This window comes from Eublepharis macularius, chromosome 2 (genome assembly GCF_028583425.1).
Source record: "Eublepharis macularius isolate TG4126 chromosome 2, MPM_Emac_v1.0, whole genome shotgun sequence".
NCBI classification, from domain to species: domain Eukaryota; kingdom Metazoa; phylum Chordata; class Lepidosauria; order Squamata; family Eublepharidae; genus Eublepharis; species Eublepharis macularius.
The window spans coordinates 166,063,173-166,090,865 of record NC_072791.1 but is presented as its reverse complement, the minus strand read 5'-3'; the positions used below and the strand labels follow the sequence as shown (position 1 = coordinate 166,090,865).

Genomic DNA, 27,693 nt, shown 5'->3' with positions numbered 1-27,693 from the left:
TCTACACTCTATTCTACACTTAAAGGGCAGTTCAGTTCACACTGCCAAATTTATCCCTGTGATTATGTACATGAGATTTTGCTCATTAGCTATTTAGGTTGTATTCCACTAACCTCCTTTCAGATACTCCATAGGTATATAAAGTTCATGCAGTACTATACAAAAGTTTTTGTTAATTTTGTGTTTATTGAGAGTTATATTTTTTGCGTGGAAAATGTTATTCCCCTCGTGAAATAAATTAACATTGGTAAAGGGAGAAGCCTTTGGAGTATACCTGCAAAACTGTGGCTCATGCCCTTTCAGATTATATTGTACAAGCTACTTCTGTCTTCTTGACAAATTTTGTACACTTTCAAAACCAGATTCTTGACTACAGCTTGTCTCTCACAAAATATAGTTTGTTGCCCACTCCCTTGAAATTTTAGTATCATATCCGATTCCAAATATGGAATGACCAACAACCCAAACTAAAAGATAACAAATTTGGTTTTGGAATTGTGCTTCTTCAATAGCAGTCTCACATTACCACCCAAGCCACATAACAAAAAAAAAGTGTTCTTTCAAGTAGGGCAGGAATTATGTTCTTGCTGCAAACACACAATGTGGGTAGTGGCTGCCTGCTCAGTGCAATCTAGGGGAAAGCACTGCAACCTACCCTCACTGTAGGACAAGTGTAGTACGTGAAGCACAAGAGTATTTATACAAAACCAAGAATCCACAGCATTTTTCCATTCGAGCAGTATACGAGCATCGCCATCTAGCGGAACTTGGGTATACTGCAATAAAAGTAGTGGAGATCTCAAAAGATTGGGATCTTGAGATGTGGGTTGAGTGTGGTTTACCTCCTCCTCTGAAATCAGAATATCAATGGCCAACCAATGTGAGTTAATTCACAATGAGCATACTCAGGATCTCTTAACAGTTCAGACTATGGTCTGAATCCTACTAGGAGGCTCTCTACAAAGTGGTTACCCAATGGACTAAGATTTGAAGCCCAACCCCCTCCATTACACCCTGAACTCATGCTGTAACCAGTGTTAACTGGATAGGGCACAGGAGCTTAGTTACACTAACAAAAGCAATAGTAAGGAAATAAAAACATCTGTTAAGCAACAACTCTTCAGTACTCAAGAGCTTCTCCGTGGGTCAGTCAACAAAGAAAATGTTTCTTGAAGTAGCTGGCTTGAAAAACCCTGATCTAACACAACTCTTTTTGAGATTATCCCCTTTGGAAGCCAAATATTAAACCTTCTTGTCAGGAATTAATGAATATGAAATTTCTCTGCTCGAATCTTACCTTTACTGTGCCCTTCCCCCTACAGTCTATGCCACTTGGCCACTATGCCACAACTGCACTCTGCCCCAGTGCACAGCTTGGCCTCCTAGAAATGGCGGAGAGGCTTCCTAATCTTATGGCTAATTTAGGATTTGGGATGTCTGTGAATAACCCCAGCAGGCATTCTGCTGAACCACAAATCGCTTCAGTCTCCACACTGTCTGGATGTTCAGAGACTCCTCCACTTACTTTAGTAGAAAAGACTGGCCTTCCAATTCTTCCTAATATGCAAGGCACAATTTAGGAAAAGCTAAGCATGCACACTCAGCATTCTCAAGCATTTGTAAGGAATATTATACGACCTTTGAAAAGCTCACTCCCATTTTTGTACAAACAAGCTGCAGTTAAGAATAGAGATCACAAAATGGTCAAATTGTGCTTCTCAAAACAAGTTTAAGTAGTTGTAGTATATTCTATTAGGAAATACTTGCATTTCCTAAAGAAGAATACATCCATAGGCTGTTGCCCGATTGAGATGGGTGAAAAAACTGCACATATCTCATGTAATTTCTTAGGTTGCTCATCTCTTCCTACAACAGACCTGTTGTGTTACAAACATACAATCCAGTGCAAAGGCCATCAGATTCCTGTGTTCCCAAACTGGGTTCTTAACAATCACATTCAAGCTGGAATTGCTTGAGATCAGGCTCTTTCTCAATCAGGCTAGTCAACTGCCTGCACGAGGCCCAGCCTCTGCCGTTACCTCACATCAAAGACAGAAAAGAAAAAGCCTCTTCAGTTTGCTCTGTCCCTCCTCTTCTCACCAGCCAACTTCTTTTCATTCTTCAAGCATTAGATCAAGGGTCTGAAAACAGAATGTCATGTTACTTACAGGGGAGGAGGGAGGGAAGATAGGTCATTTTCCAAATCTTTTTCAAAACAAATTGCACAAGAAAAAATAAATAAGTAAAGCAATTCATAATTAACTCAGCACTACAAGGCAAGCCTTTGAGGCCCAGGCGCTAATCCCCATGAACAGATGGTTTCTGGGTGAGGTTTTAATTAAGGAGAGCATAGACACACACCATTAAACTGATGTGCAATCCAATAATCTGGCATTTAGGAATTCATTCATACTGAACAGTTTGTTAATATGCAATGCCATCCTTTTATTACAGCCTATTCTACTGCCTCACAAAGGCAAAACTGGTTTGGGATTGCAGAAATCACTTGATATGCAAAACGAGTCCAGTACACACATCCTTGTCTTTTTCATAGTTCTGAATGTGTAGATTTTCATGCTGCCCTCCAAATATTTTGGGGGTTTCCCCCCTTGGGGGTATTTTCTCCTGCACAGTGGAGGACCTCATTTGTCTCTCAGTTCCCAAATCCATTTTTTTAAAGTTCTTCTTTCGAAGGAAGAATTTTACTGTCAAGTCATCAATGCCTTCAAGTACAGGGAGCTTCTCTCTTACAGAAAAGCTATGTAATTCCTGAGAGGAATACTGCTTGGATCAAGGTTACCACTTTCATAGGACAACCATCACACGTTGTAATCCGGAGACTTTCCCTGTGGCTGTCTCAGCCGGATTTGCAAAGTTGAAAAAGCACCCACAGTAACATGGAAAAAGATCTGCCAAAGGTTGCGCAGTTCATACAGATACATGTTGCATAGGCAGATCAAGCCAAACGTTAGGAAGGATTTGATGTTCCGCCAGCCCGTGCAATATACAAACAGATAGCACTGCAAAAGAAAACAGTCATTAGAAATACGAACAACTAATTGTACCAGAGCACTACAAGGGAAATCTGACTTTCCGTACATGAATACTGCCGATAAGTCCAGAAACTGTTGGTATGCTAGAAAATATTTTTGTTTGCTTTTCTAAGACTCCTGAAATGGCTTTGGACAAAGTTTCAAAGTTAAAGGGGCCACTCATTTCAGCCTGTGAAACCATGTGGGTTTGGGTGTTGCACTCAAAGTGCAATGAAACTCTTATTGGGATGTTTTAGGCAGCATGGCTGAGACATTAGGCAGCTGGGGGATGGGTGGGGTTGAATTGTGTGTGACTTTTTTAGTATTGTGAGGCTGGAAATAACCTCGATGAAGAGTAGCAACAGGGCGTACATGCAGGTTATTCTGAAAATGTAGAATGTCTTCTTGCAGTTCACTACCCAAAGATGATTACTTTGGTGACAAGAAATAAGCTCTTATGCGCTGCATCAGCTCCTTGGATTAATTTTACCTCATGCAACCCTCCACTGATAACATGCAAAATGCCAAGTGACAGCTGAAGAGCCTGCTCACAATATGTCTCAGAAAACTTAAAACACAAAACATAAAGCATAGTGGCTTGAGATAAGAAAATCTGCTTTAAATACAGTGACGTTTTTATTTTTCCTTAGCTGGCCATTTGGAGACAAGGCCACAGGCTGATGCAGATTTAGTCTTACAACTACTGACAACAGTGGAGTGTGTCCTGTAGTTGTAGATATTGCTGCAGCACAGCCTAACAGAAGGCCTACATTTAGACTCTGAAGAGACTTGCACTAGGTAGCTGTTACAGAACACCATAGATACATAATTAATAGAGAAAAAAGGTTTGGCAGAGCAACACAGTTCATAGCTATTGGAAGATAAATGCAAATTTCAGCTGCTTCACTGCTAGTTTCACAATATTGTATTTGGTGGCCTTGGAAAAGTTTCATCTTACAGTGTGATGATTTGGATAAATATAAGACACCCTATGCTTACCTAAGTTACTTAGAAGGAGAAGTTACAAATGTAGTACATTAAATGTCCTTGATTTTTCCACATGCTAGGAAAACATAGGTAAAAAAATGCAAACAATCTATGCTAACATGCCTCTTAATTACCAGATTAAGATTTCAATTTGACCACACGGCACATGGCCTACCATGCACCACAGTTCCTATGTATCAATGTAATGGCTCATGTTAGAAGCAACTACTTTCAAGACTCTTAGTCCTATGATTCAGATAAGTAATTGTCAATTGTGAGACTGCACAGGAAGTTAAACTTTCTGAGTTAGATCCAAAGGTCTCGTACCACCAACATAAGGAATGAAACGTTCCTTATGTGCTTTCCACAGCAATTGACCAGAAACTATTTCTGTAACCTTGCACAGGAGGAGATCAAGCACAACCAAACCAGAGTTTTGCAGATTATAGTGCAACTACAGTCACCCCAACTCAGAATTGACAGAATCCAAGCTTGGTAATCAATGGGCTTAGTAACAAACAGACTTTTGACAATCATTTAAACATGTAAGAGGCACATCCTACCTGGTATAAACAAGCTGCTGTACCAAGGAAAAAGGCGATAACATAGCTGAAGTCTTCTCCCTCATTCTGTAAAAACACAGGTGGTAATCTTAAAACATGTTCCATATTGTGGAAAAGATGTTCTCACACCATTCATAAAGTTGATTTTAAATATACAAAGAAAGTTAAAGTACACAAAGAATCACACACTGAGCTCTGAACACCAAAGGATGGTTTGGACTTGTGTTTGTCAAACAGCAATCCCTTTCATGTCAAATGGCAAAAAACAACGGAACCAAGAGGACTTTCAAAATGAATCTGTGACAAGGCTTGGGTGTTGGCTGTTAAAATTTCTAAAAATTCCACTGGGCATGGCTTGGGGAACACCTAAAGGAAGGTCTTTGGATGCCAGTCACAAAAATTAGAAAAATACAAGTGGAGGACCCACAAGGACTTCAGAGGGCATCTCATTTTCCCCCGTATCCCCTCCCAACTTCCCTTTTCACTTCTCCTAGCAGCCCCCAAAACTACTTCTGCTTCTATCTCTCCTTCTGTCACATTAGCCCATCTGCCACTGCCTTTTACTGACAGAACCAACATTTGATGGCCGGCAATACTGCTGTACAGGTGCTACTTCTATATATGGGGGGGGGGGAGATAAACACCCCATTTTTTTTTAGATTTCAGATTTTTCTGTAAATGCAGGGCAGTTCTCAGGTTTGTAGAAAGATCTGTTTTATCTATTCATGGTGCTAATGTCCGAATTTAAGAACCCACTGGTGACGCCATGTTGAGAGTTAAATATACTGACACCAAGCCAGAGACCCACAAGGACTTGAGGGGGCACTGCACTCCCCTACTTACTCTTTCTTTTTCCTGAAAGCCACCCCCCCCCAGACTCTCCCCTTTTCCAGTTCCCTTCCCAGTTGACAGTGCTAGCCACTGTCACCAAGCCCAGTTGCATGATGGGGAATCTGTGGAGGACACTTCACTTTTCTTCCTCCAAACATTAATTCCTCTTGGCAGCCCCCATATCAATTTCTTCCCACCCAGTCACCAATCTATTATCTGCTCCCCATCATTAGCTATATTTTTAATTTCATACACACACCACAGTATCTGATTTGACATCTGTGCACAAACACAGCACATCATGATTGGCAGGGGAGTGTCTGGCTCTTGTGGGAAGAATGTGCAGCATGGTGGGGGGGGCACATCTAGCAGAGGGAGACGGAGAGAAAGGAGTGATTTTGAAAAAGCAGCAGCCACCAGTAGTTGCAGTCTACCTGGCACCGGCAATTCCCCCTGCAATATCAAGCTGCTGTTCTCAAAGCTAAGGGGCTGCAGTACCACTGTCAGTTCCTCAAGCTGCTTTATATGCTACTGTTTCCTGTCAATTTCCTCAAACTTATCTGACAAAGAGAGCTGTGGTTCTCGAAAGTTTATGCTACAAATAAGTTGGTTAGTCTTAAAGTTGCTACTGGACTCTCTACTATTTCTCAAATTTAACATTAAACATGGGCAACTTTTCATTGTATCAAAAGGGGGGGGGAGACTTTATTCTGTCTTATATTTGGCATTGTAGATGTCCTAGTGGAGTACTGCAATCCCCCTGAGTTTTGTGCAGTTCAAATAGAAAACCAGGAAGGTACAGACTCAAGGTACAGACTTCGATTGAAACCAATGGGAAATAAAAAATAGAATTATGAAAACGAAACAACAACAAAAGGAACACTAATGAAACAAAACCATACAAAGCAATCCAATAATGAATAGTCCCTTTAGGAATTAATACTAAAAATTAAGGAAACAAAACAAACTCCCATGCACAAGTCTAGCCACTTCTGACCCTGGGAAAATTTATTCCCAGGTGGTCACAAGATCCATGTGGATTAATAATCTCACAATGGGACAGACAGCAGCAGAGGGAAGAAGGCAAAACCACTGGGATTTTGCCTCCTACCTACTGCAGTTTCCCTACCCACAGTGCTATCATGTAGATCCTGGAACTCTGGGAATAAACTTTTGTGGGGCTGGAAGTGGTTATTGGTGGGGGGAGGAGGTGGGAAGATCCAGGGTCCTTGAGCAGACTCTGCTGGAACCAACCATTTCTTACTCTTCACTGCACTGTTTATTATTGCATGAATCCATAAAGGGCATTGTAGTTGCAGCTGCAACAAGGTTGAGATTCACAGAAGAGAAGATCTGTGCAAAGAAGCATTTTCTGCATGTGGATCTCATTCTTGGAACAGAAAATAAGAATAAAGACCAGATACGTATGCTGGTGTTATCTAATTGCAATGCTCTGCTTTTCAATAAGACATGCATTCAGATACACATCCCATCCTAGCTTGACCACAGTAAGTGATGTTATACAACTCAGTCCCCCTCTTTAAGTCAGCCAAGCTGCTCATATGCACGTCATGATATGCAAGATGTTATAAAAGCAGGTAACAGCAGTACTTCAGCAAAATGAGAAGGTATGTCCCAGTTCATTTTGTGAATGTTTGAAGGCATGTTCTGCGTTTACTGAATGAGACTCTTGAATCCTCATGCTGGGCCAAGTTTGCAGAGTGTGAAAGACACTCTTGAGACCTTTTTCAGTCCGGATTCAAGCCAGGCTGATGAACTCTGTCTGAATATAGAAAACAGACTACATTTTAAAATTCCAACTGCAAACAGAGTGGAGGCTGGGGGGACGTCCCATTTTAGGGGGGAAAGTCATTGGTGCAAGGTCATGAGTGGAAAGGAAGCAAAACTGGAGACAGACCACCACATTCCCATTTGCTCTAAACTAGGAAAAATAAAACAGTCTCCACTTTTCAAGTGACTGCTGCTCTGAAGATTACGCTGTCCTTCCAAAAAACAGATTTGTTCACTGACCATCATGTAAACTACAACATTAACCACCAGAGGGCGCTGAGTTCCTACAAAGTAAAAATAACAAAATTAAAACAAAGCCACAAGACAGTATTTATTAGATGGCCACTGGGATTCTTTTTTGAGAAAACTAAGTATTACATGATAATTTTCTCTAAACTAGAGAAAGTATCTTGTTTCAGGGTTGGAGATTTGGCCTGAACCATGGTCTGACCATAACCTGCAGAAGGTAAACGTGAATATGGACCTAACACCCCACAAAAAGGGGGGACCCATTAAAATAGCTCGCCCACAAAGGCTCATGTAACCGTCTAGATTCCAAAATGCCCTGGGGGATTGTAGGGTTCCAAATACACGCACTACTGCGACTGCAGTTGCAAAGCTCCATGAAGCTATCGACAACACTGCTCCTTGCCAACCTCTCCAACCTTTGGGATGGAAGCCAGCCGACCTCTTTGACTGTTCAGATGGAAGCCAGCCCCATAGTTTACAAAAGAGCTGAGTGACCTAAAGAGAGGTGGAAGATGCCTAGAAAGACACTGGCAGAAAATTCACATGGAAATTGATAATGCCTGCTACAGAGCCCATTGGAAGAACTCTGAAGCAGCAATGAGAGCAGCAAAGGAACATTATCTCTCTGCAACCATGACATCATCTAGTTCACAATTATCCCAATTGTTCAAGGTATCTTGACATCTTCTAAATCTGAAACTTTACAGTCTCAAGAACAGGTAACTATCTGTGAGATTTTTGCAAATTTTTTTGCCAGTAAAATAGCATTAATATTTCTGATCTGGATGCCAGCTATAATATAAACAAGCTGGAATAAACGCTTAATACATCGCCTGGTTTACATATGGACCACTTGCAACCTGTGACAATAAGGGATCTTCACATGATCCTGGCATCTCTGAAAGTCACTACTTGGTGCTGGATCCTCACCCATCTTGGCTGTTAAAATCAAGTAAGGACCACATAAATGAGCCCTTGAAGTCTATTGTTAATCAGTCACTAACTCAGGGCACCTTCCCTTGACCACTCAAACAGGTGGTTATCCATTCACTAATTTAAAAACCATCCCTAGACAAAAATGATACAGCCAATTATTGCCCAGTCTCTAATCTGCCCTTTCTAGGCAAAGTGATTGAGAGAGCAGCAGCTGACCGGCTCCAGATCTTTTGTGGTAACTCTTGTGCTCTGGATCTTTTTCAGTCTAGATTCAAGCCAGGCTGATGATCTCTGTCTGAATATAGAAAAATATCATGCTTCACTATTACTCCCCTTAGATTTATCTGCAGCCTTTGATACAGGTTGAGGTGTTTGGAGGCAGAAGCGGGTATCAAAAGATGTGCCTTGGACTAGTTTTAAGTAGTTTCTTATGGAACAGACTCAAAGGGCTGCTGTCGGAGACCAGCTATCTCCAGAGTGAGATTTATCATGGGAGGGTTCCACAGGGCACAATCCTGTTATTCATCTTCTACATAAAACCTGTAGAACTCATTTGTAGTTATGGAACTGGATGCCATCAATATGCAAATGACACCCAGCTCTGTATCTCACTATCTCACTATCCAAATCACTGTGGGATGCAGTAGAAATCTTGGGTCACTGCCTGATAGTTGTGGTCAAGTGGCTGAAAGTTTAATAAATTGAAAATGAACCCAGACAAGACAGAAGTGATACTTGTCCGGAAGGTAGAGATCTTGGAGGACATTCCAAGTGCTCCCCACTTTCAACACAGTTTATCTGACACTTGCAGACAATTAAAAGCCAAGGGCTTATACTGGATCCAGCGCTACTGCTAGAAAAGCAAGTTAAGACAGCTGCAAAAAATGCTTTCTACATCCTCAGACTAGCCTGGAAGATGGCCCTCTACCTCTACACAGCCAATCTGGCCACCTGGATCCATGCCATGGTAACATCGAGACCTGAGTAATGCACTGTATATAGATCCAGAGGAGTTAGCCGTGTTAGTCTGTAGTAGCAAAATCAGAAAGAGTCCAGTAGCACCTTTAAGACTAACCAATTTTATTATAGCATAAGCTTTCGAGAATCAAGTTCTCTTCATCAGATGTTTTGATCAGGCATCTGATGAAGAGAACTTGATTCTCGAAAGCTTATGCTATAATAAAATTGGTTAGTCTTAAAGGTGCTACTGGACTCTTTTTGATTTTGCACTGTATATAGGTCTCCTCTCTAAGTTAACTCAGATATTCCAGTTGGTACAGAACACTGCAACTCAGTTATTATTAGAATCTATGAGAAGAATATTACTCCTATTATGCAGTCACTCCACTGGCTACCTACCAGTTATGGGGCTCAGTTCAAAGTACTGGTTTTCACATACAAAGCTCTTCACAGCCTTGGTCCATCATATCTATACGACTGCCTCTATGTTCCACCATGGCAGCTTCGCTCATCTGAACAGGGCTTTCTGCAGGTGCCAACTTGCACATGGGCAAAATCATGTGCGTTCTCTGCAGTGGCTCTCACCTTACAGAATGGCCTACCTGAAGAGGTGAGGAAAACTCCTACTCTCCTGCCTTTCCACAAATGGTAATTCAAACCAGATTTTTACACAGATAGGAGGGCTGTGCTGTAAGGAAGTGGTCTCAAAGAGATGCATCAGTAAAGAGATAAGGACTGTAGATTTAACTACTATCTGTTGCCTGAAGTACAATCCTACTGCATAGTTCTATGTTGTTTAATATGTCAGTCTTAGAATTGCTTATGCTGGTTTCAGCATTTCTTTCTATTGGATTTCTTTTTTTTTTTAAAGATTTTTTATTCTTTTTATTAACTACATTAACTAACAATACAAAGGAAAGGAAAGGGAACAAGGGAAGGAAAGAAAAAAAAACCCAACAACATATAACAACTACACTACACAGAATGCTTTCCCTTCATACTGCCATTATTAAAAAAAATTAAAGCTTTGTATAATATTGATGGAGTGGTTGACCTTACAAAATGCAAATTACAATTCGAATTCAAATTAAGTTTTCCTCCCCCTCCTGGGTCCCGGACGCAATTCTCTCTGAGCAACTGCAGCCGCAGTGCTCGTTTCCTCCTCCCCCCCCCCAGACTTCTCCTTTTCTTCTTGCTTGGTGTCTCGCTGAAATTCCGGATTTTTGTCCTCAAAACCCCTTAGTTGATCTTCTGATAATATTTTGTAAGCTTGATCTTTGTAACTGAACCAGATACCTTCCGGAAATAGCCATTTGTACTTTATTCCACGTTCCCTCAGAAGAGCTGCGAGCTTTTTATACTTAAATCGTCTTTTCCGAACTAAAAATGGAACGTCTTTCAGTATCTTGACTTTGTTACCCAAAAAGTCCAGATCCGCGTTGTATGAGTTGTATAGGATAGTGTCTCGGATCCTTTTAGATGAAAAATCGATGATGATCTCGCGAGGCAGCTGACGCTTCGTTGCATATTTTGAAGAAGCCCGGCGGACTTCCAAAATGGCGCTTTTAACCTCTTCATTGTCGCCAATAGTTCCGAGACCAGACCCCATAAATCCTCATTTTCCTCCTCTTTCACGTTCTGGAGACGCAAAATTGTCTGTGTTCGTTCCACTTGTAGCCCGATCAGCTGGTTCTCCACCAGCTTTAACTCTTTATTCGTAGCCTTCACAAGTGACGCACTTTCCCGAGCAGACTTCTCTGCCCCCCCCCGCTACTTCCTTAATGGTTTTCACTTCACTCTCAATTAAGCCCACCCTTTGATCTGTTTCGTTCAGCTTGTCAACAAAGGGTTTTATGGCTTCGACAACCGACCGCTTCACCAATTCCTCGAGTGACTCTCCTTTCCCCTGCAGGGCAGCCGAAATTGACTTGCCCAGAGCGGGACTCTGTTTTTTCGCTGCCATTTTAGGGGGGGGGACCGCCAGCCGGATTCTGAAACTCAGCGAGGGGGAAGAACTAGCCTTCTTGACTTCAGATCCCACCACTCCTTCACGTGCGCTTGTAATAACAGAAGGGATTCGCTTACTTACAGGCTTCCGCCTAGTTCTGCTCTTTGCCGTTTTCCATGGCCCAGCAGCACTCGAGGTGCCGCGCACGTCTGCTGGCCTCCATAGGGACAAACCGGCAATTTACCCCCCGCATTGATTTTCGGGGGGGCTCTTCCCGCAGCGTCCCGGACCCTGCCTCCCTCACTGGGAGTCCTGGGGGCTAATCTTCGCAGATCAGCCGCCCGGTCAGGGTGCTCGGGCGCTTCCTCCCGGACCTGCGGAGAGGAGCGTCCGACATGGCCGAGAAAACGAAACCGAATCTATTGGATTTCTGAGGTTTAAAATCTTTGTAAATTTGCATTTATATTCCCTATTACATTGTTTACTGAAATGTCCTTGAAACTGACTGTACTAACCCACTATGTAATCCACCTTGAGTCTGAGTGAGAAAGGCAGACTATAACATAAATAAAATAAGTAAATGAATAAAAATACTAGTATGTGCTTGGAAGATCTGTTTTCCAACCCAACTCTCTAATGACTTCAAGGCTGTTTCACAAATTATAGAAACAGTACATGAATTAGCTATTCTTTTCCAGTATATGTGTTTTATATGTATGTAACTCTCACAGTAAGCTACATGTGGCGGGGGGAGGGGAATTCCTCCATACGTGGAAGCGATGGGTATGAAGATAGCTTTCAAAAGTGAGAGCAGATAGAATGATGTACAGAGCAGAAGGACAGTTCTTCTACCACTAAATAGTAACTATGAAGGCATAAATTGTAACTCTAAGCTATGACAGTTATAGAGCACATGTCAATATAACTCTCTCTGTTACTTGCCCAACAGAATATTGCTAGAATACAGCGAGACTGAAATATTACAAAGGTAACAAGGACATCTCCTTGACTGGGATATTGCAATATCCACATATATATCTGGCATCCTTCCATTTCAAAATGACTATAAGAGATATATCTTAAATATCACTGAAAATAATGGATCTTGGACAAGTTTAGAGCTTAAAGGGAAAAAAAATGGAAATGGAAACAAGTGTTCTAATTCATAGCACAGTCCTCTAAGCCTCTGCCCTATAACATCAAAACAGCAGAGATCTACATTGAATTATCCTTTATTGTTCACCATATACTAGCCAGCAGTCCATAGAGGAAGAACAGCCATAACCCCCTCCCTAGTTCATGCCACCCTCATTAAAATCTGGACACTGGGAGAGCAGGGTGCCTGCTGCATTCTAGAATAGCTCACTCCACAGAACACTGAAATGGGCCACACAGAAATGCTTAATAGGAGATGTGTGGCAGAACCCCACTCAATCCCAGATGCATGAGAGTTGACTGATGGGGTATTCAGTAGTGAAGAAAAAATACTTTACACGTGCACAGAGTTCAAGAGCAGAGTTCTTTCTAAAATTTCATCAGACCCAGAGCTACATTATGGAACTGAAAACAGCTTCTGAACTTCAGCCTTAGTTGTAACCTAGTTCAAATTAGTTAACATAGGAAGAGGGATTTGGTGGGTAGAAAAAAGCAGATTGGAATCACAGTTTATGACTCTGTACCACTAACTGAAATTTCTAGAGACCTGGAAGATTAAAATTGGCAAGGTCCTTGCTCCTCATAATAAGATGACAAAAATGGGAGATCTGCAGTTTAAAGGAATTGAGACCAAAAAAAAATTCTAAACAGTGCTTCTCTCTCTCTCTCTCTCTCTCTCTCTCTCTTTTTGTAAAGAGATGCTGGTAATCATGATGTTTGCTGCCTTGGGGATAAGCCTGATGACCGAAAGATGCCACTACTAAAGAAAGAGGTGCATATCTCCAGAAAAACAGCCTGGTGCTACATCTTTTTCATAATGGAAGAGTCTCAGAATTTGCCTAGATGTTGCACTTGCCATAGGGATCAGCATCCCCATGGCAAGTTTCACAGAACCCAGAGGTATCATTGTTTAGTACTTACCATATGAGTCAGGGCCATCACACTGCAAACATATGCACTCTTGAGAATGCCACTGATGAGTAACACAAGTAGGGACACTCATTCTGTAATTGCTCCAACTCAGGTAATGAGCTAGTCTAAAAGAATATGGTCAGGGATGATGGTGGGAAACTCACCATGGTAATTCTGCTCCTCATGGTAACCGTAACAACCATACTGGCACTGAGAGATACCTAAAGTCTCATTGTGCAAAAGCACTCTATGAGTCACGGCAGATTGTTCTTCTGGACTACTTTTCCTGCAATGTAGGAGGAAGCGGAGGACCCGTCTTAAATACGTCAATGAGAATGAAGTGGGATGGAGAGCTCCCTTCAGAAGGCCAGGACCAATTTGCTAGCTAGCAGTTGCCAAACCTTTCCAAGGTGCATTCAAAGAAGGGGGAAGCATTTAGTCAACTTAAGAAAGGAAACTATGCTTTTAATTATTCAGTTATGTTTGTAGTTGCAAGAACATTTCAAATATAAAATTACAGATAGTTCTCCTTGTATTTTTCTGCAAAGTCACCAACATGGTTACCATACCTGTAAAAGACTCTCTGTAGCATGAAAGCCACGAATTAAATTCAAAGCTCCGCATAAAAGGCTGAGTACAAAGGAAACAATCCCTGACAGTGTCACAGGTTCCAGTCGCTGGTGAGGAGCTGGAAGGCACAGAGAAGAAAACACAATAAATATTTAAAGAAGTCTTTCTTAATATTGGGGGGAGGATATTTATGTTATTTTTTTGTGTCTTATTTTTGTTCAAGATCATGCAACACAAGTTAGAATACACATTTGCTTAATACAGGGTTCTATTCACCAAGCACTGCGACTAAACAGCCCCCTTTTCAATTTAACAGAAGTAAATAGTAGCAGTTCCTAGACCACTGCTTATAGAAATGCAACCTAAAACAGAGAAAACCATCAAAGCACACAAAAGTATACTTTGCCAGAGGAAAAAACTTTACTCAGATTAATGCATCCAAGCTATTCAGGACTACACTCAAAGGCTAAGTAAGTGAACAAAATAAAGAACCAACTGAAAAAATTAGTCCACATTTAGCCACTGAGTATGAAGTCATGCTCTTGATGTAATACAGTCAATTTCTATATCTCTCTTACTGCTGAAGCACAAGCGACAGCTTGAAAAAAATTTATAGCCCAACAAACATGCTTCCTCAGAAGTAAAGCGTAGAAGTAAAGTGGGATTAAAGTAAGGATGCCCCAGCATTACAGCCTGACCAGATGCATATCATTCTTTTGTTGAAGTTTTTTCAGTTGTATCATATATTATTTTTTAAAAGTATTCCAAACTAAGCCACATTTGGTATTCCAACAAGCAATGAAAGAGATCCATTTATCCCCTACATCATCTGCCACTACAAATCCATCTCCTCTAGTATTTTGTCAGGTAGTAAATCACTTCTGCTATTTCTAGCACCGTAATCAACTTCTTTGTTGATTCTAGACATTTTTATGCAGAAGTCCAATTGGCTCTACAAGCTTACTCCCAAGGTAACATGCATAAAAACTGCAGCCTTAGGACATTTCCGTTGAGATGAAGAAACAGAGATGGGTTACCAGTGGTACAAAGGCTCCTGAAGCATCTCCTTTATACTCTGGTCCATGCACAGGCCTAATGCACATTTCTCTTACTGATCATAATGACAATAAAAAGGCAGACTGGAAATAAGCATTTATGCAGGCATTCATCTGTGCTATTGAAGAGCTAACGGTACACACAAATGACAGCCAATTCATACTAGATGTGTATACAAGCCGTTACCGTGCTTTCCACAACAAGTGACAAAAACCAAATATGGGAAAAACAAAGCAAAATCCACAGTAGTCTAGGCAACATGGAGGGTGCAACAATAAGGTCACTGAACCATATTTAAATCATTCTATTTAAATCAGTCAAGTGTAAAGGTGCCAACAATGAAGTTAATGAGCTGGAACATTAATATAGAGAGGGGTGTCATTCTCTGTTGTTTGTACTGAACAGCTGCAGCAGAAAAAGGCGCTCCAAAAGCAGTTCATAAAGTCAGAGAAAGCTCAGGAGTGACAAAGAGAACTTCCTCAGGAGAAGAGGACTGGACTGACTAAACATCTCTGTTTCCAAACGCTATGAAGTGTGTTTTTTATGTTTTTCCAGAACTGGTCTGTGCACAGCTTGACATATTGATTAGGAATTAGCAAGGAGGGTTAAAAATGCACCTTCCTGTTCCAAAAGTATTTCCTTTCGAAATTCATGACAGAATGGACTACACTTAAAAGCATACACTGATTTCTATTTGAAGTCCCTCTGTGAGTTTCATAGCTGAATGTGGAATTGTTTCCTATATCCAAGCCCAACATTCTAGCTACAGCACTACATTCCTTGGACAGAGATCAGATTTTGGAATGGGGTTTTAATATGTTTATATTTGAGCTAAGCACTTTGTTGACTGTATTAATGGTGATATGGAAAAAGCAATCAAAGTAGCATAAGGTGTGGCAAAAATGATTTATAAAGAAGGTAAGCAAAAGGCTCAATTTCTACACCTTCCAAGGAGAACTATACCTTCCACCACAAACTTACCTGCAGATATTTTTCCAGTACCTTTGTATTCTTTAAGGGATATATGTGGTAATCCATTAGGTGAACCCAATTCAGACAAGGAAATTTGATACGGTGGTCTCAGCCTGATTTCCGTTTGCATTTCAGCAAGGTTTATCTTTGTCGACAGAGACCGTGGGTTATTATATCTCTGCTTGGTCCTCTGAATGAAATTATCTGGGTAGAATTAAAATAAAACCCCCACAGACATTTGTTAATAAAATCATTTGAGACCCCGTGGCTTTATGGGCAATATATGTCTTGGATACACACATTTAAATTCATTATTTGAAATTCTTACAATCATCTCAGAACATGTTAATAGTGTTGCTGCTTTAAACCCAATACATCATGGACTAATTAATTTTGCAGCACCAAAAAATTAAGCACTAGAAATCTAATTATGAATAAACCAATGTCTCATGCACTGGCAAGCCTGAAAGTATGGCTAATATAATGAATGCATTGCATTTGGTTTAACTTTTAATTAAGGAAATATTCTTACAAAAGTGAGGGCTATTCTGAACATAAACCTTTTGTTTTCTAAACTATTCTCTCAAACTCTAGAACAACAGTCTAGAACGTTCATAACAAGCTCTAACAAGGGAAGGGAGATTTGGAAATCCACTCACCCTCCCTTCCAGATTCTCTCAATGGCTTGAACAGGCTGCCTCCCCTTCCCCTTTAACTGGCACATAGCTGCACTCTACTTTTGATCCATTCTGGAGCATTTCAGGCTATTACTGATAGACTTAAAAAAACTTTTTGTTAATTTATGAGGTCATATTTGTCTGCATATCTGCAGAGTTCCCCAAATAGACATAGACTCCTTTTTCCTATGTGAGTGGTCCAGTTTTGTTGCTTTCGTCATTCACCTGGCGGCTAGGCAGTCTTGATAGAGTGATGATTATTAACTCCACTTGCAAACAAAATAAAAATACTACATATTGAAACAATGTTGAAGCCAGTGTTGCTGCTCCATTATTGCAACAAGAATTCCCGTAACACACTCCCTGTACGACTCCTTGTGAACAGGAATGGCTCTACCACTTAACAGAACAGAAATGCTGGATCCAACCCACAAAACATAAATGTAGTCAGTATTCTGCTGTTGTCATCTTTTTTTACATGGAACGAAAGGTGTTAAAAATCTTCTGACTACTTGACAACAAAAAAGATTACCTTTGCTTTCCTGTGCTCCAAAATTCCTCTGTTAGCAGCAAGAACTGCTCATATTGTGTCAAGATAAGCAGAATATGCCCCACTAAGAGACAAACTAAATGAGACGAATTACATGAGGTCATGCAAGTGTCTAGAATCATGTCTGTTCCTTCCTGCCCGTGTCCATTTTACTCATGATGAACACATGTCCTGTAGCCCCAGTCCATGCACGAGTCAGGTAACTGGTGTAGTCACGGTTGCGAGTGTCCATAGTCATAATCAGCGAGTCGCCATTGCAGAGCGTCAATTTTGAGTGGCTTCTGCTTCCATCTCCCCTCTTTCTGCCCTTACATCTGGCTTACACTCAAACTGTTTTGCTTTTAATCTTGATGGGGTGGCATTTTGCAAGCAAAATCCACCAACTTTGCAGGGGAGCTAGTCCTCACTGTCCTCTAAAGACCTTCCAAGTTTCAGAGAGATTGAACCCCAGGAAAGGCATGATCCATGGGTCCCCCCCTTCCTGTCCCTTTAATAGTAAAAACTGGAGTGGCTGCTGGCAGTTACTTTGAGGGGCTACAAACTGACCTTCCCAATATCCAAAACCCACCAGATTTGCAGGGGAGCTAGTCTTCATTGTCCTATAAAGACTCTCCAAGTTTCAGAGAGATTGAATCCCAGGAAAGGCATGATCCATGGGTCCCCCCCTTCCTGTCCCTTTAATAGTAAAAACTGGAGTGGCCGCTGGCAGCTACTTCGAGGGGCTTCAAACTGACCTCCCCAAGGTCCAATCTCCCTGAAACTTGAAGGGTCTTTAGAAAACACTTAGTAGTTGGTCCCCTGAAAATTTTGTAGATTTATTTTGCAAAATGCCACCCCCATGCCCCTGGATAGCCCCCATAGTTTTCCCCGTAGATAATAATCGAGATCAGAGGAGGCTGAGAACAAACAGACAGGAAAGAGTTGCTTCTGGCTGACTGCAAGAAGCCCTGCAGTGGCTTAGTCTAGTCTAGTGGCTAGTGCATAGTCCATTACACTATCTGTAAGGGGGTGCAGCTTCTCAGTCATAGTATCAAACTCCCTTCCTAGAAAAAATGACCTAGGGCCACACTTCCAAAGGCTTAGAAAGCAAATGAAAGCCTCCTTTTGCCAGGCCTTGTCACAGTTAGTTTTATAGATCTATTATTGAAAACTGATTTGGAAAGGCACATTCAAAAATTAAAACACAGTAAGTTATGCAGGGGGAAGGGTAGAGAAGAGATCAATCCCTTACCAAACTCAATGAAACAGTAGGGCCTAACAGCCGTATTTGTTTTCATCATGTTGTATGTGGTGATGAACTCCTTTTGAAGCTCATCCAGGAAGCAGAAGGAGAGGACACTGGGGTAATTTTCAGTGCACAACATCATGTAACTCACTCCCAACGAACTAATAAAACTAAAATTAAAAAAAAGGCTTTAATATTTCAAAATTAAAAGCATGCATCCAACTTCATGAGAGTGGTTTCATATGAGATATCAAGAAATAAACTGCTAAGGAGATATTAATATTCATCAGAAAACTGTAACATTGCTATGAGTAAATTCCGTTTTTTCCCTATAAAAATAATGTCTCTGTTAAACATTCCTGTAACAATTATGGCAATACTATTCTCTCACATAAGCAAGAGAGTGGGATGGCATCTTCCCTTTTCACAGTGGGAAGGGGAGGCAGAGGAGGGCATGTGGCCATGTTCCTCCCCATGGAATGTTTTAGGTATTGGCTATGCATACTACGGCATGTTTTATTCCGCAAAAGCTACAGAGCAGCTCTTCAGAATTATCTTTATGAGCCAGAGAATGAGTATCTTCCCTAGCAAGGATGCTTCTTCATCAGTATCCAGAGATGGTATTAAGGGAAGTCATCAGAGGCTGGAAAGTTTCCCCAGTTATAATTGAAACTCTGGCATATGCTTACAGTCTTCATTTATTAAACACTCAATTAAAACACTGCTTTAGTCTATAATCTTCCCTTGCAATTTAAACAATATTTCTAGGACAATTTTAGGTACACGCCATACATCTTTTAAAATAATTAAGCTGACATACTACCATTATTTTTAAAGAAACCCTTAAAGGTTCTTTTTTCATTTTTAAATTGTCCAAGATTTATCAGCATTACCTAGTGAGGTTTATTTTAAAACGTCAAAGTGAGAGAAGTATAGATAATTAGAGTAATGATCCAAGTTTACTTTATGAATATTGATTTTTCTCTTCTATCTGTACACCCAGAAATAATTCCAATTTATTTTTCTAGATACAGTGGTAGACAATGGGCAACTTTGTCTTTAATGTTTTGTAGGACAATCTTTTTAAAAGGAACAAGAGTGCAGGGGTAAGAAAAGTCTGAACCTTTTTTAAAAAGATAAAGCTGCATTGTACAATTGGTCCTTACGGCTGTTAACACTGTCAAATATAACACTGGCGCACATTCATATGGCCTATCATGTCTGTGGGTATAAAGAATACTATTTTTCATAGTCTGTTGGGCAAGTGATTCTATTGCCAGCGTTATGTACAATCAATCACTCTGGCTACAAAAAACATCAGTGCACACAGAAAACAGCATAGGCCCCAGTTTTGTAACATTTTCAGTACATAGCTACAACCTTCAATGAGCTTAAAGGGTGTAACTCTGCTTAGGACTGCACTGACAACTGAGAGAAAAAAGTCACAACGTAGTTTTGATAAAGATACTCAACAGTTTGTCACACGATGATCTGAAGTCTTAAGAGTTTTTCATCACATGATATTTTTAAATCAAGGCAAGGAAAATGACAGGCAACAATCCCCCATCACAGCCAGCAGATGACAACAGGTCACATAAAAATGCGTCAAAAGTTGAAGCAAAGCAACTAGCGGGATGCAACAGCATCGTAACACTAGGTGATCTCTTCCCCATCCTGTTGTGAAAGCTCATTATACTCCATAGTAACTGCTGAGACATCATAGCATTCCATAAACATTTCAAAAAGAAAGCATCTCCATTTTCAGAATACATACATACATACATACACATAGAATACATACACACATATACATGCATGTGTGTATGTATACATGTGATACATGTGTGTATATAATATACATACATACACATATATGTATGAATACATACATACATACATAATTACAGTACACCTTTCTCACTGAGACTCAAGGCAGATTACACAGTGCGAGATTAGTACATTTCCATAAACAATGCCATACAGTAAATATACACAATTTTACCAGGCTGCAGACAATATATTCTGATTCATATTAGACAGTTATACCAGTCCAGGCAAACAATTACTAATGCTGATTTCTGTTCTAAATGTTCCAACTGTATGCTAGCAATACTAAAGCAGGCTGAAATAATAAAAATGTTTTCATATTTGCGATTTTGAAAACAGGTCAAGGTTCTATTTCTCAAAAAGAAATTATTTCTATACTTCTTCACCATCTGCATAGGAAGTTTCACAAGAAACAATGCAGAACAATTTTGTAGAGTTAAGGCAAAGATTTTGCAGAGACAATACCTTGGCCTAAATCTGACTAAATGCTACCTTTGTAATTCCACAGGGAGACTTACTTTATGTTATACCGTCCTGCTTTCAGTGTACATCTGTCTGGAAGCTGAGCAAGTTTCTTTGCAAGAGTTTTGAAGTACTTCCTGCACTCCTGCACACCAACGCTTTGCTCATAGTCAGTCGAGGCAGACAGAGGGAGTCCATCTCTCACACGGACCACAGAAGCAGACAAGATCAAGGACATCTCTAGAAGACTCAAGAACAATCTAAAACAGAAATATATGTATACAGTAATAATGTTGTCATTTTCAACATGTGGAGCCGCTTTTTTATTTCTTCAGTTTTTATCAAAGGAGTTTAGGATGACTGTGATGCAACTCACACTGAGATATGCCCAAGATCACCCACTGAACTTCCTGGCAGAGTGGGGATTTGAACCTGGCTCTCTCTCATTCAACCACTATGCCATACTGTCACACTGGTTAAGAGGACTAGGTTAACTTTTCAAGTAAGTTTACCAAAGTTTCTATTCCACAAAAATTGCTGCTATCCCACGAGCCCATTCGGTACTTGTACCTATTATCCTCCAGATTAAATAATTAAAAGCATGCATGTACTATTACTTAATCTTAGAGCAAGGCAGACAGCGGTGTCTTAATGTTCCTATTTTAAAACAATAATCAGCAGCATACAGATGTAACGAACAATATATGAAAATAGATCCAGAAGAGTTAGCCGTATTAGTCTGTAGTAGCAAAATAGAAAAGAGTCCAGTACCACCTTTAAGACTAACCAACTTTACTGTAGCATAAGCTTTTGAGAACCACAGTTCTCCTCGTCAGATGCAATATATGAAAAGCTAAGCTAGGATCACTTAAGATACGTAGGTCATGCCAAAATGATACAAGCATCTGCGCAGACTCATAAAACACAAAAACAGCCCTTCTAGATCAGGCCATTATCCAGATAAACTAATACCCAAATCAGGGAACACTCTGTGAAGGACCAGGCCTGTTTGGATGTAAGTCATGTTAAAAGTTTATGCCTGCCTGACCAGAGTCTCAAAGGCTTCTAGGTAAGAATTAGTAAAATGAATGAACTTATTTCCAGAGGCCTCTCCAAGCTTGTTATCTCTCACTGGTGCAAGGCTCCCTTGAAACTGCTAAGAAAGGGAGTTGAAGCACTCAAGGCTGGCAATGCTGAGCAACATTCCATCCAATTAACTTATCTGAGCCGGGCTTCAGTTCTCAGGAACTGGGTACTCTGACAAGTGGGCATGAATCAGCCACAGAGGGTCATTTCCACACATCACTGCCAACCACTGACAGGTCGATCGAATCACCCCATGCTGGTAGCCAAAATGGAATAAAAATGGTTTAGTTAGTTATGGATATTGTCTTGAGTTGGGGAGGTGATTTGGATACAACTCCTTGCGCTTGACCTCTTGGATTTACAGTCATGCTTCAATTCCTGGAAACTGAACACTTGGTCATACTAACAATTTGATTCTGTCAGGCATGTATAGATTTCAGGTTAACTAGTCTTTGTTATTTATTATTCTGTGCACACTTTCTAGATTTAACATATTATTCACCTTATAATAAACAAATTATATTTTTACATTGATTCAATGGTCTGTGGCTTCAATCTGAGATAACGCCTTGGCCTAGCTCTGGTCAAAGGCTACTGTTGTAACTTTCTGGATTGGGATTCAGCCTGGCTGATTTCTAGTACAGTCTGGTAATGCCTGCGCGTTTGGTTCCCAGCTCCAATGCTAAGACTTAGTGGCAATCTGATGACCGCCTACTGACTTTTCAGCACATGGATCTTGGACAGGCTCCCCATGAGCCGCTGGACTCCCCAGAGTCCTTGACACTCTCCTCTTCTCCTCACTCTATGACTCAGATTTATTTTATTATTTAAAACACTTTTTTGCTGGCTTTCCATCCAACTTAGGGTCCTCAAGGTAGTGAACACTTAAAAAGATTTAAAGAACTTTAAATTACATGTGTACATACACATATATATACACAGACATAGACACACTGAAAAACAAAATACAAAAACAGGAAGTTCTGTGAGGGAACAAACAAAACAAAACAGGTGCAGGTGGGAGAAAGTGATAGGAGGGGGGAGGCACAGACTAATCTCCCTGGAATGAAATTCCCTAATGCCATGACCAAGAAGGCAGTTTCTCATGTTGCCAACCATCTAACCTCAGAAGGCAAGGACACCTGAAGCAGACCTCCTGAAGATTAGTGGTCAGATAGGTTCATGTAGGAGTAGGTAGTCCTTAAGCACACCTTTGTTCTGTGCTGGTTTTTGTTTACCTGTCATCTCCAATTCAGCATTTCCACTAGGGGAAATTGACTACTCCCCCTGCTGAGGTTCACATTCACACTTCTAAGCACAGCATAAAAACAAGTGAGAGAACACAAAAAGAAATGGGTAAAACCGTAATTCCTCTGTCTTGCTGTACATGCCTAACTTAGATCTTCTGTTTAGGCAAACTCTTTATCTTAGAAAGTTCCAGCTTACTGAGATGTCCTCATACCTTTCATGGTTCAAGCTTCCAGCCTCCACATAGCCAAAAGTCACTTCTTGCAAGGAGCTATCTCAGCTCCTTCAGTTCCCAGCTGAAGTCAGCCAGAGAGCCTCCTCCATGTGCCAGGAGGTCTTATTCTCTACCTCTGCCCACCCCTGGGCAGGTCAAAGGTGAAGGTCAGATAGGCTTTTGGGGGGGGGGGGGTCCCAGGAACAAACCTTTCTGGCATTTTATTCCTCCGAGTCTCTGCCCTGCCCACACACAGACAAACACACCTGGAAGGGTAAGCTTCTGGCAGAAAGCCTTCTGGCCATATCTGCATTTTAGTTAGGCTGGGTGCAGCGGGGAAAACATCTGGCTTTCCCTTCCCCTCTAATGCGTACAGACACTTTTTAAACAGGGGGTGACACAGTTCAAACCTACAAATAAAAGTGTTTCTCCAAATGTACACATTACTCTGGAAATTGTTATGTGCTGCACATAATAGTAATCAAAGGGAAAAAACAGTATTACCTAAGTATAGTACAGCCTTACTATGAGGCTGCTTGAACTCTTTTTGCCATGATTCCTGTATGGGGAGGGGAATTAGCTGCATATTGAGTTTTCTTTGGGTTTTTTTCCTAGTGTGATTTTAGGCAAGGCTCTTTTTCAGTTCCAGCTGCTTCCAGGAGATAGAAAAACAGGAATTCCTCTCCAAAATAAAATTCTGTGTCACCACTAGAATATATTTGGTCCTGGATATTGTTCCTGATGATTGGATATGTGATACTTGAAATACATTGGTAACAGAGAGAGCTTATTAAAACATTCATAATGTAAATGCTATCACTAGTAATAATTCATGGCAGGCATTTCAAAACACCAGCCAGGCAGCCTTCCTTCCTCTCCTTTGAACAGTAGTTAGTTGCTTGATAGAGTCCAAAGGAGGAGTCAAATGACACCCCTCACCATGAAATCACAAAAATATTCCTTGTAAGTAGCTAAGGTACTTTCAAAACCTATCAGTGGAATCAAATCATGATAAACTGCAGTCCAGAATTTTCAACTATGATTATAGGCTGTTTTGTAATAGACATTTGGGGTGATGAAGACGTAACACTACCACATGATTAGCTCTGAAATTAAGAGAGATTCATATTCAAGGGAAGATGAGGGAATGGAAGGGAGCACAGGACCTCATGGGACATTCCAAATTTCTTAGGCAGCATTATGTCTTATCAGGTAGCATTATGTCTTCATCAATCTAAAGTATTCATAATGCATCACCTACAGTGCAATCCTAAACTGAGTTACTTCAGCCTAGGCTTATTAATTCAATGGGCTTAGACTGGAGTAACCCTGCTTAGATTGCACTGCTAGTCTAAATTCTCATAGTCACAATTTGCAACCCCCTCCCCCAGAGAAGTTTGTCAAAAAAGAAAATGTTTATTTCTACTATTTTTTAAAAAAATAAAAAAATACAAAATACTATGTTGTATGTTCCAAATTACAAATCTAGCACTATTACAAATCTAGCACTTAGAACCAGATTTATTTAGAGAATCTGGATTTCAAAACCTACATAAAAACATAGGTTTGTGTTAAGGGATTTTTTTTTTTACATCTTGGCACGTAGAATATGTTAAGCACAACTGCAAAAATATATGAAAAGTTATGGTGTTTGGTGTTGTTATTCGTTATTCATTCACAGAAAGCAGGTCTTCATCTATGTTATATGTCTTAAGCAACCATATTTTGAAAGCTAGTCTAACTCACCATAACTGAAAGATCATCAAGAAGAGGAAATTTTAAACAAAGCACAGTTGCAAAGTAATAGCGTAATCTATAAAACTCTTGGACTGAATTAGTAGTTGCAACAATGTACATCTAATTAAAGGACTTAACTGCCATATAGATACTGAAGTGAGTACCCTGGAATATAGCAGAACTCCATGCTTGCTGTGGAGCCCAACACCTAACAGAGGTCAGAGTTCTTGACTTTATAGCATTAAACACTTTTAATAAAATTTAATGTTTAAATTTCGCAAAAAGGGTAAATAATATTATTTACCCTTTTTGCAAAATTTAAAACATCCACAACAAATGTTTTGAGAAGCTAGGTAATTTAATAGCTAGGGATAGGGAACTTTAAAGGATATAATATGTACAATGGTATCTGGTGATAAACAGAAGCCATTAAGTCACATACTGGTACTACGTAAACAACAATACAGATATTGTTGCAGTTTGACTCACTTCTTTATTGCACTGACTCTGTGGGCTTATGAAAAACAAGTGAAAATTGCTACAATACATACTATAAATATATTTTGCATGTGTCAGCCAAACATCCTTTCTTAAAACACTCTGCAAAAGGCTTGCATTAACAAAATGCTTTTGGGAGTTTGGTGGTTTTCATACCCATTTTTAATAGAACAGTAGACTTATAATTGACCCCTAGTCTGGTGGCCTACGCCTAGGGTGAGTAAAAACTCTCTCCAAATTACCAGGCAAGCCTACACTGCCATGGGGATATACCACACACAAAGTTGCTGTAACTGTGACCTATGTTTACACAGACCTGTGCCTATATATGATTCTCTTACTATACCATACCTGAAAGGCTAAGAGAACAACACCCAATACACACCCTCTGTATTTCAGACCTACACTGGCAAGTGTAACTTCATTTTCGCAGTGTACATCAGACACAATGTCATCTTATGTGCAGTTAATTTTAAGAGGTGAGCACGAACGAGAAGTGCCATTGGCCTGGGAGAGTAGAATACTGACAGGGGACATGTACCCCTAAGAAATCACTTCTTTGGAGTTCTCATTTCTCCAAGTAACTGCAAAATATAAAGATGGAGTATTTCAAAGGCTCACTCAGACCATCATGAACCTAATCAAAAAACAAGGAACAGCCCTCAACCCTCAAATTAAATCTCTAGAATCACCAGCATTCCCGAACATAATGGACCTGTAAAAACTAAAAATGTAATAATAAAATTGCACATACAAACAAGCTAAAAACAAACATACTTTATTTCATGCTATATGTGTCACAGCGGAGGGGGGAATCCAGCATCCATTGTATATCAAATTTTGGCGCTTTCCCAGAACATGGCAGGGAGAAAGATCCTTTTCAAATGTTTAGCAAAGAGCTACACAATGGCAGATCCAATGAAAGGGAACACACACTAAAGAACATAAACAGGTTCTCTTTCTTGTGGCAGCCCTTCTCTTACAGTCTAGTTTTTCTTGTTGAGAAACTATTAAAGAGGAGAAGAAATAGTATTTTTTTTACTTGACCCTCTTGACAGTATTTAAGGTTAGTAACACCAAATCAAACTCCATTTGGCAATCCACTGGCAGCCTAGGACAGAGTTGAGGAATTCAGCTGAAAATATTTATGGAGCAAGACTGCAGTAAATCCTTCAGAGCCATAAAAACTCTGGTAAAACTCCAAAAACAGAAGTCATGTAATGCCTTTTCATTTGGCCCAATCAAAATATTTTAAAACAGTGTGCAAGTTTTCAATTCAATTCAATACAAAAAGGATGGTTCAGGGCATGACAGAAAGCTTTACTGTAAGTTATTTATCATTTTAGTGGTTGCTAATATTCTTAAAAATATTAAGACTTAGGAAAAGTTTGTAAAATTCGCATTACAACATTCAGTAAAGGTGATCCGAAAGTTGAGACCAAATATAAGATTGCTTTTTAAATTGGTTTCCATTACAATACCCACAACAACAGAACTAAGTTCTCCCAGTAATTTTCCAAGCTTTAAAGTGGAAGGGGGGTGCTGAGAGGCAAGACACCTATATGCCCTATATTTGCATAAGGAAAATACAATTATTTCCACATGCACTCTCTTCAGAGAGCACGAAAGAGATACATTCTCACCCCCTCGCCCCCCCCCCGCCAGAGTTGATCTTATCTGTGCTCAAAGCCCTTTATACAAAAGTTTTCCTTTCTAGAACAATCCAGACAAGTGGGAAGTGGGGCAGAGATGGGGACCTTTTTTTTCTTTGCATTCTTCTCGGATATTGAATTACTACACGACAGGCAAAGATTCAACAGGGAAAGATTATTTCCCAGAGTGAACAAGAATGGGGAAAGCGTCGTCCTCTGTACTTCAGCCGATTCTAGAGCAGTTAAAGGAACTCCCCTGGGGCAACACAGCAGCTTGGGAAAAGGAGCACAACCACCATCTAACCGTCACATCTGGAAACGTAAGGAGAGCCGCCCACAGGCCACTAACATACGATAGAAACAACATCCCTCCTCCCCCTACTCACACCAGCGCTCAGGCCTCTACGAAGGGGCGCATCCCACTATGAGTAGCAGGCCCAGTTGCTAAGCAACCACTAGGGGCTAGCGAAAAGGGGGAGGGGGCGGAATTACCTTGTTTAATCGACGCGGTAGCATCCGTCTCCGGACGGCGCTTCAGCGACCTCCCGCGCAGCA

At 40.5% G+C, this 27,693-nt stretch overlaps 1 protein-coding gene across 2 annotated transcripts; it reads right to left on the bottom strand.

Annotated features, from left to right (window-relative positions):
- On the bottom strand, positions 1-27,693 carry SEC22A (SEC22 homolog A, vesicle trafficking protein). 2 transcript variants are annotated; one of them, XM_054971596.1, is made up of 7 exons: positions 27,631-27,693; positions 20,760-20,963; positions 18,421-18,584; positions 15,972-16,166; positions 13,934-14,052; positions 4,583-4,648; positions 1-3,020 (listed from the first exon to the last, which is right to left on the bottom strand). In XM_054971596.1, exons 2-7 carry the CDS (start codon positions 20,939-20,941, stop codon positions 2,820-2,822), a joined length of 927 nt encoding a protein of 308 aa, XP_054827571.1. In that variant the 5' UTR covers positions 20,942-20,963; positions 27,631-27,693; the 3' UTR covers positions 1-2,819. The 2 variants fall into 2 exon arrangements, with proteins under 2 accessions (XP_054827571.1, XP_054827572.1); XM_054971597.1 differs by having other exon boundaries at positions 15,993-16,166.